The following is a 9,489-nucleotide window of genomic DNA, read 5'->3' as shown; positions in this document are numbered from 1 at the left end:
GGAAGAACCTACCCCCGTCTGACTTAGGGACCGCCCAAACTCTGTGACACCCAGAACTCTGGCCCTGGAGCAGCAGGAGGGGAGGGTCAGCGGAGGGCCGTGCCAGGGCTGCAGGCCTCCCCAGGGTCCAGGGCAGTAGAGGGCATGGCAGAGGTCTCCTCCACTACCAAAGCACGCCGCAGCCTTGGTTCTGGCCCTGCCTTTTCTGAGCCTGTTCTGTGGCTACTGAGCTGAACGAGACAGACTCTGGGCTCCCAGCTTCTAGGTCACTGGGGACTGTCATAAATACTTTCTCCTCCCCTCCTGGAAAGAGGAGGCTGGGCAGGCCGGATCCGCTCTGGGGCCTGCGCCTTATCTTTTAGGGGCTGGGGGGATATCTCGACACTTTATGGTCCAGCGAAAACCCTGCCACTGAGCTAGTCTTCCGGGCCTTTGTGTCCTGGAATGCGACTGTCCCGAGTGTGCTGCCAGCACCGTCTGCTCCGAGAGCCCACCAGTCCCGAAATCCCTGGTTGGACTTGGTTTCCCCTTTCGGGATGGAGCGGGGTGGGGGGCGTCCCTCGCCTTTTCTTTCTTTCGTTCATTTGATTTTTTTCTTTTACACGTATCTGGTTGATTTCGCTCCGGGAGCCTGGAAATAAAGGAACCGCAAGCAGCCATCCTTGCTGGGGCGTCTCTGTCCCTCGACCCCCATCCTTGCTGGGGCGTCTCTGTCCCTCGCCCCGAGGCCTGCACCGCCCTCCTAGGTACCACGGATTTATGTTCGTTTGTCCGGGTCATTCTGCCTTTTCGTGTTAATTACGCGCTGCCTGCTTCGTGCTTATCTCCTCCGCAAAGCGATTATTTTCGGCGCCCGCCCTCCTGAGATTCCCGAGTCTGCTGCCAGAGCGAGGGCCCACCTCCCGCCGCCACTCTCGATTTATTTACACCTCACAGGTGAGAGGATTGATTTGCTCAGAGCCAGAGGGGCCGGGCTGGGCCGGGGCGCCGGGCCTTCTCGTCGCTGCTCCTCGGGGCCGGGCCTCAAACGTCAGTGCGGCCAGGCCGGCCGGGGGCACCGCCGCCGCCTCTAACATTGAGCAACAGCGCCACCTCGCGTCCACTCACTTCAATGCAGTCCGGCCGGGAAAAAGCCAACAGCTTAGAGCAAGCAGGTCCCCAGGCTTGACCCAAAGGTGGGAGGTGGGAGGAAGGAGTTTCCAAATGGGTGCGCGTGAGAGGGGTCCCCGGAAGGGATTTCCCTCCGGACCGCTGCTCTTTTGTTTTCTAAATTCTCGAAATAAACCTTGTCAAAGGTTTCACACTATTTTCTCTTTCTGTCACCCTCCCTTCCCGCATTAAGAGACACTGTGCAAAGGAACTGCCGCGATTTCCCCCGCGTTCAGGCGCATTTCTGGCCTCGGAACACCTCCGCGCACGCAAATGCACGCCCCGAAGCTCCCGCGACCGCCTGCCCGCGGCGCGCACCCTAAACTCCTCGCTCCTCTTACCCTGCCGCTGGCTCCGCACCGCCTATTCCGCTGCCGCCTGCAGGACTTTGGGGTGGGATTCTCACTTCTCCTGGCTCTTTGCTCCCTGGTTTGTAGCCCATCCCTCTCTCTCACGCGCGCGCTCTCTCCACCTCTCCCTCCCAGCCAGTGAGGTCCTGTTCTCCGTGGACCATAGACAAAACATTCCTATAATCCGATTTCAAAGGAAAGAGTGTCCACCTTATTTAAACCATAAAACAATTAAGCCCAGACGTCTAGCCAGCTCCGCGCTGCTGTTTTGTTCGGTCCCATTCAGAATCCAGCGCAGGGAGACAAACAGCGCCATAAAAGAGGCATTTCGGGGCCGCGGAAATGTACCTATCCTCTGCCTTCCCAAGTGGAACAACCTTTAGGGTTTTGTGATTCTGACAAAGGAGCAGAGGAGAGGTGGGAGGAGATTAGGGCAGGGGGGCGTTTGCAAGCCCCTCTTTCCTCCCCAGCTTTCGTTTCTTTCCCCAGATGTGTGTTGTGTTGTTGTGGTTTGAGTTCACAAATGACAATAAATAAAACTAGAATCCAATCCTGACCTGCAGGCTGGAGGCCGAGCTGGTACTGAACAGTGGGCTGGACCGGGTGGGCCTGCTCTGGATCCCACGCTCCGCTCAGGGCCCTCCTTCCTGCCCGGAGCAAGGCCGGCTCAGGCGGGCCGCAGGAAGCAGGCCGCGCTGACGGACGGACGAGGGGAGGCGACAGGGCCTTGGAACAGGGGCCGGGTGGAGGCCCGGAAACGCCGCCAAGCTCGGGCCGGAGAGAAGCCTGAGTCCCGGCGGTCAGGACCGAGGGAGACGCGTGCCTTGTCCTCCGCCCGGTGCGGAACTGCGGCCAGGGTCCCAGAACAGTAAAATGGCCCAGGGGAGGAGCGAGGAAGCAAGAAAAGAGAGAAAACTACAGGCAAAGCAACTTCCAAAAGGACCGAGAAAACAATCGCTTCTGGAATTGGGGAGGTCTCTTCTTAAGCGGGGAAGACGAGAGGAAATATTATCAAAACAAAATGTTCACCTCTTCCCACCTTCCTCCAGCCCCGAAATTGGAGTATTTAGTAGAAGGAGGGGGTAGGAGATTCAAATGATGGGGAAGGGGCTGGTCCCTACAAGTGCCTCACCAGTCCTGTAAGGTGATGCCATGGAGGGAGCTGCACAGGGACTGGGGTCCCCAATTATTTTCTTCTACGGTGGTATTCCCCAAGTATTCAGAGCAACACTCTGCACCCTCGCCAGAATGGGCAGCCCGAGATATTAAAGGGCTATATTTCAAGCAGTCTGAGTTTAATAGTTTCCAGATTGGGGGATTTCCGAGAATGGGGGCGCGGGGCCGAGTCATACCCGGCAGCTTGAGTCTGCTTCTGATCAGCAGATGAAAACTGCCGGTTCTGGGGAAGGCGCTCTGGGGTGCTATGCAGCCAACCAGCCCATTGGGCTGTTACACACACATCCCCACATCCTTGCCCCTTGGGTCCCACAGCCACCAGAGAACACCCCACTCCTGGCTAATCCCTGACCAGCTTCCTTGGGCCCTAGCTGCGCCATCTCCCAGAAATGCTGCAGCCGCTCAGCATAACCCCGTCACCCCCAGATCAACATTCAAACTAAGCACCAGAGAGAGAGATTGATTAGAAAAGAGAGAACCAGGAGGTGGAGAGAGAGAGAGAGAGGAGCTGAGAATACATTGAGAAGTAGAAACTAAATCTCATTCTGATTCTGGTTTTGCCATCTTTCTCCTTCCTCCCTGTCTCTCTTCCTTCCTTTTCTTTCTTTCCCTCTTTTTCTTTCTCTTTCCTCCCTCCCTTCCTCCCTCCCTTGCCCCTCTTCCTTCTTTCCTTCCTTCCTCCTTTTCTTCCCTCCCTACTCTCTCTCTGCATCTTCCTTCTTTCACTCTCAATGCCCAGTGCCTGTCCGGCTCCCTGAGGCCTGCTGGGCCTTCTTCCTCCTCACCATTCACCACACACCCTCCCTAGCACTGCCCACCCCCCCACAAGCCATCCCTCGAAGCACCGATGCAGCCGGGCAAGAATCCAGCCCGGGCCCTCACCCAGCACCCAACTTTCATCTTTACCTATCTCTTCTCTCCAATCTCATGTACTCATAAATTATTACAATTAATTACAGCCAGGGAAAACCATTCATGCTGTGCCCCCACCCCCAGGGACTCCATCGAGCTACCAGGAGACTCACAGGCAGCCAGCCTGGGCAGGCACAACTGGACCCGGGCCTCGGCAGCCTCCACTGCACCCTGGGAGCCCTCAGCCCCATCGCACCCTGCCTGGAAAAGCGGCTGGGGACTTGCCCTTCCGAAGCAGAGGGAGCCCCTTGCCTGGCTCCCGCCTCCCCGAAAGGATCTAAGCACTTGCTTCCTCCACGCCAGAAGCCTGAGAGCCACAGGGAGGAGAAATAACGAGAACTGGATACGGTTGGGTTTCTGGTTTTTTAAGTGACTTCGATATATTAACACAGAGCTGTTCTACCACAACAAACAGAAGCACGTTACAAGACGGACTCTGGGGATGAGCTGACACTGCTATGTACACGCCAGAGGCGCTGGCCTGAGCCGCCGGACCCAGCCTGCGGCATGGTCCCCGGCCCTCGCCCCTCAGCTCCTGGGCTGGGAAGCGTTCTTGTGTATATGTGTGTGTCTTTTTTTTTGTACAAAATCTGCACGCAGAGCACCCCAGGCCTGGGGAAGGATGGCCCGGACCAAATACAACACAGGAGAAAAAAAAATAGAAATATAGCGATTCAAGTACTGGCTTCTCTGAAGAAAGGAGGAAAAAAATCACATTTGTGTGTGTCATTTATTTCAGTTGCGCTGGGAGAAGAGAACGCGGTTTCTCTCCCGGCCTCCTCCTCCTTGCTGGGTAGAACTAACTAAAACACCAATTTCTCAACACTGAACCCTCCCAAATCTCGCAAGAGTTTTCCTTCTCCCTTTCCCTTTTTTTCCTTTTTAAGCCGATTGGCTTTTCTCTATCTTGCTCATTCCTTTTCTTTTTCGTGCTGTCTCCCGCCTGCGTCGGGGTATTTTTGTGGGTTTTCTGTTTTTCCCTTGGATGTGCCGAGGCAGCAGGCTGCGGCAGGGTTTAGGATTGCTCCTTGTCGGTTTTTTCTTTATTCATCTTTTTCATCTTCATCCTCCGGTTCTGAAACCAGATTTTGACCTGCCGCTCGGTGAGGTTGAGAACCCGGGCCACCTCGTACCGACGGTCCCTGGTTAAATACATGTTGAAGAGAAACTCCTTCTCCAGTTCCAGCGTCTGATACTTGGTGTAGGGGCAGCGCTTCTTCCTTGTGGAGCGGGCGTGAATCCAGTTGGCCACGGGGTTGCCTGGAGGGCCAAACACAGGCAGGGGTCAGTGGAGCCCCTTTCCAGTCCAGGACGCCTGGCACCACCCCCCCAGCCTCAGCCAGGCTCCCCAAACCCAATAATTGAACCTGAATTTGGGCACGTTTTGCTTGAGGAATTTCCCCCCTTACTCCTTTTGCGTTCTCCCCCCTCCTCATCTTCCCCCTCCTCGGTTTCCAGCACCTAAAACGATAGGAAATCGAAGCTATCAAAGCCTCTACTGTCTGGTCCTCAGCTTCAAGAGTAGTAATTCGAGAATATCCCCATAAAAAGTCCAAATTCCCAACCGTTTCATAGGCCCATAAACGCTTCTCTCTCTTGTTTTTTATTTTTATAGTGAGGTCTCTCTCCTCCCCACTTCCCTCCTTCTCTGCCCCCTCCCATCTTCCCAGCCCATGACCAAGTCCTGAAATTTCAGCAGTTCTGCTTCCTGACCCTGAGAGTCCCCAAGCCCCTCACTACCCTCTCCAGCGCCCCATCTCCGCTCTCTCAGAATTCAACCCTGCTGAGGCGAATTCTCAGAGTGATGCTGGGATGGGAAAAGCCTTTCTCCTCTCCCCAAGGAGCTGCTGGCCTTGGGGACAGGCTCCCCTGTATCTTAGCTTCCCTGTTTGGCTTCCAGTGCCCCCTCCTCCTGCCAGCCCCAGGACAGGCTCTGTATGAGCCAAGCCTCCAATTTCAGGTTTATGGGAGTAGCTGAGGGCAAGGAGGGAAGCCTTCAGAGGGGTATAATTAGGCCCTGGCCCCTTATGGGGCTGCAAGAAAGGATTTCCTGCAACCCCCTCCTGGGACTCCCCCAGACACTTCCTCACACCCAGGGGCTGCACCCCTTCCCCTGCTGTTTCCCCTTCTTTCCTCTTTCTCTGGACCTGCAGCTCTCACCTGTCCCCCCACCCCACCTCACCTCACCTCCCCCTGCCTTTCTTTGCAATACTCAGAAGGCTCCTGTTTCCCTGATTGGCGTGTGTGTGTGTGCGCGCGTGTGTGTGTGTGTGTGTGTGTTGTGTGTGTGTGTGTGTGTGTGTTGTGTGTGTGTACAATTCTCTAATCTGGGGAGATACCGCTTCCCGCTCCCCACTCCTCCTCCCTGACCCCCATTCCCACCCCTCTCTCCTGCAGACACTGAGAAGAGGGCTCTCAAGTTTAAGGAGACTGGGACCCCACTTCTCTCCCCCAACTCTGGAAGTCCTGATCTCTCCAAGTTCCTAGGCTGGGAAAGCCCCCAGACCCCTCACCCAGGCTTCCTGGGGGAGAAGCCCATGGACCTTCTGTTTTATGAATCTCTAGTGGAGTGAGGACCCCTACACTGCCTGGGAGGTAGGGGGTGGCTTTTCTCCTTGGGGTTATTTCCTCTCTGCCCCCAGTGTCCTCCCCATCTCTCCCCCATCCCACCCCAAACCATAAAATGAACCTTGCCCCCACCCCATCCCCTGGCCCTGTCTGCATTTCTTCGAAAGTTGCGACTGAGCCAAAAAGCCTGGGTCGGGGTGTGTGGGGGCGGGGGTCTCATCAAAGCCAGCTCCTGGGAGAGGAGCCCCCTTCAGCCTTCTCCCAACCTGGCTCCCTGGGCGCCCTTCTCAGACCTTCCTGCCCCTGAAAGCTCCCCAAGGTAATTCGCTTTTATTGAGTCCTCACCCCCTCGCCTTCGCCCCTCTCCCGCGCTCCCTGCGCCGCTCGGAGGGGCTGTAATCCGGCTCCCCCCGCCCGGCCTCCCCTCCCCTCCCGCGCGGGTTGTAAAGGAAAATTGCTCCCAACTTACTGGGGTCCAGGTCGGCCTTCTCCTCTTTGTGCTTGCTGCCGGCGAGGGCGTCCGCCTCGGGCGAGGGCAGGGTCTGCGGGGCGCGGTCGCGCAGTTCCCCGGGCGAGCCGTACATGTAGTCCGGGTAGCTGCGGCCGTCGCCCGGGCCGCAGTCGGCGCGGCGCCCGGGGTAGGCGTCCGGCTTGAGGGCGTAGTGACGACCCCCGGCCGGGAAGCTGGGGAAGGAGACGGCGCCGGACAGCGGCTCGAGCCAAGTCCGCATGTAGCGCGTGTCGGCGCCGAGGTGGGGCTGGGGGCCGTACGGGTGGTAGACCACGGACGACTGCGAGGGCACGGGCGCCCACGACGTGCTGAACACGGCCGGCTTGGGCGCGAAGCTACAGGACGGAAAATCGCTACAGTCCGGCACCAAACCGCTGGGTCTGGCGGCGGCGGGGTGAGCCCCCGTGGCCGGAAACCTGGACGCTAGGAGGTCTTCATTGTCGTGAGAGATGAGCGAGTCCACGTAATAGTTACTGATGGGGCCCGTCGCCGACATCGTAACAGGGTTTTACATACATAAGATTATTGTATGAACTGTATATGTACTTTTTATCTGCTCACAGAACAATCAAGGCAGGTAATTATTTTTCCAGCCTTTTCCCCGCAGCTCATTGGCTCCCCGGCCCCCACGTGATCGTATTTACCCAAAAATACGGCGCGGATCAATGCGCAGGGGCTTTTTTTCCTGGCTTTTTTTTTTTTTTTTTTTAACCTTCTCCCACCCTCTTCTCTCTGCTGATCCCCGCGACCTGCGTTTTCCTGGGGGTTCGCAACTCTGGACCCAAGGACCCGGCCACCCCCTCAGGACAAGTCGCATGTCAGCAGAGAAGCCCCTGGCTCGTGTCCACCCCTAAGCAGATGGCCTCCGCCCCCACCCCCGGGAGGATTTCTTGATGGGGTGCAAGTGCCACTCCCCGAAGCCAGGGTTTCCGGACCCCCGGGGCCGAGCTGGGTGCGGGAGCCCCGCAGGGGCGGAGAGGCCGGCCGAGGTAGGTGGAGGAACTATTTCTTGACGTAATCCGTCTCTGTCGGCCCCGACGCTCCCGCAGTCTCTGCGCAAGCCGAGATCAGCGATTGTCAGTTCCGAACGTGGCTTTTAAAAATACGTTTTTAAACAGTGTGTATGTATGTATTTCTTTCAGGAGCAGCAGCAGCGAGGGAGGGAGAGTGGGAGGGGACTGGGGAAGCTGGGGTGGAGGGAGGGAAGGAGGGGAAGGGGAGCGTCCTTCTGCCACTGGCCAACTCAGCCCCCCAAATTTGGGGCAGAGGAAGCTTGGGGAAGGTGGTCCGCGGGTGGGAGGGGTAGGACCTCGGGACCTCGTACACCTTTGCCACCAGAAGTCCTCGCTTGGCTTTGGCACAGATATGCAAACGCCTTTATTTTAAATTTATTGTCTGTATCTATTTATCTTTCTTTGCCAGCCTGAAGAAGTGGAGGAGAGACCTACACAGCTTCAGTGGGGTGTCCCCATCCCGTCTTCCTGCTCGCCCTCCTTTGCCCCCAACTCCACCTCTGAGACATCCTGCCCTCCCCCGCCCCCCAAAAAGAAGTCACTCCAGGGCTCTGTCTGCAGAGAGCCAGGGTGAGAGCGGGCAAGGCGAGAGAGCGACCTCGGTCGTGGGCAAGTAGCTTGTTTTTACGTCCTTCAATAAAAATTTTATGAGGATCATTTGATTGTTCATAAATGTGTCTTTCATTAAATAAAATTGTAGGCTGTTTTTGGAACGGGAAAAAAGCTACAGAGGAATGGGAGAAAGCAATTTCTTTGGAGTCAGACACAGGAATTCTGGAGGGGTAGTGTGATTGTAGGGAAGATCACACAACTTGGATTCCTCCCCCCAATAAGTTGGTCGCTACCCTCCTCCTTGAATCTGGGGTTCATTGCCCAGCCCTCTGCTTTCCATCACACTGTCCCATGGTGGTTTAGCAAAAGTGGGCTTTAGGCAAGCAGGAAATTCTCAGTGTGGGTGCAAGAGAGGGGGCAGGGAAGTTGGCTGGGGGCGGGGGAGAAGAGCAGGTGATGTCCCCAGAGACAGATGTACCCTAGGCAGGGCAGAGTGAGTTTGAAGGAGGGGTACAATTTCAGGGTCAGCAGGGAAGAGTCCAGTTTGCGCTAGAGGAAATAGGCAGGAGCTGAGGCTAAGACACAGGCTCTGAGGCAGCAGGGAAGGATGAGTTTTCCCAGATCCGAGACGCCTGCCCTTCTTTCCCCTCTTGTCCCCAGGAAGGGACCAAATGCCAGGGGTGGGGGGCAGAGGCTGCTTCCCCCCCACCGCACATCTCTGTCGACCTGTCTCCTCTGGGGAGGAGAAGGGCTAGAGAGAGGTGTCCCAGAGAGTGTAATATGTGTGTTTGGGGTGGGGGGAAGTTGAGGGGGAAGGATAGATCTGCAGCTCGAAGCACTGACCCCAGCCTGCCAGGCCCCCTCCCCAGTCCCTACTTACCCCACCACCACCACCCCGGTTATGTCCTTTTCGGTCTAGCAGGGCTGGGATTTCGACGCATGGGGGGGCGCGTGACGTGAGAAGTACCCGGCTGGGGAGAGACGACCCGGGACCTCAGCTTCTTTACCCTCGGCTCTGATTATGTTCTCCTGCCCCGGCCTGGACTGGTCTGGGAAATCCAAATTACACCAAGAAACAACATACCTCTTTGGCCTTGATGGAGTCGGGTTAGCTGTCAATCAAAAATTCTCCCTCACTATTTCAAGGAAAAGACAGGAGATTCCTGTTCCCCTGCCGAGGCTTCCTCCAGATCCCCAGAGCCATCAGCACCTCCCCCAGCCCAGGCGGCTGGGGACCCTGCCTGGCTCTGGGGTGACT

General features: G+C 56.9%; 2 protein-coding genes across 2 annotated transcripts in view; both read right to left on the bottom strand.

Moving 5' to 3' along the window:
- HOXC6 (homeobox C6) overlaps positions 1-9,489 on the bottom strand; it is a 40,009-nt gene that overhangs the window by 23,302 nt on the left and 7,218 nt on the right. The gene's annotated exons all lie outside the window — the stretch shown is intronic.
- HOXC9 (homeobox C9) lies at positions 3,942-8,095 on the bottom strand. The gene is made up of 2 exons (XM_029204691.1): positions 6,625-8,095; positions 3,942-4,847 (listed from the first exon to the last, which is right to left on the bottom strand). Exons 1-2 carry the CDS (start codon positions 7,160-7,162, stop codon positions 4,603-4,605), a joined length of 783 nt encoding a protein of 260 aa, XP_029060524.1. The 5' UTR covers positions 7,163-8,095; the 3' UTR covers positions 3,942-4,602.

Source organism: Monodon monoceros, unplaced genomic scaffold, assembly GCF_005190385.1.
Source record: "Monodon monoceros isolate NGI ecotype Baffin Bay Population unplaced genomic scaffold, NGI_Narwhal_1 Super_Scaffold_6, whole genome shotgun sequence".
In the NCBI taxonomy this organism is placed as follows: domain Eukaryota; kingdom Metazoa; phylum Chordata; class Mammalia; order Artiodactyla; family Monodontidae; genus Monodon; species Monodon monoceros.
This window is presented reverse-complemented; position numbering and strand designations above follow the sequence as displayed.

Coding starts and splice junctions, on each gene's coding strand:
- HOXC9 (XM_029204691.1), bottom strand. CDS start 7,162: ATGTCGGCGACGGGCCCCATCAGTAACTATTACGTGGACTCGCTCATC. Junction 4,848..6,624: donor GAAGGCCGACCTGGACCCCA/GTAAGTTGGGAG, acceptor TTGGCCCTCCAG/GCAACCCCGTGGCCAACTGG.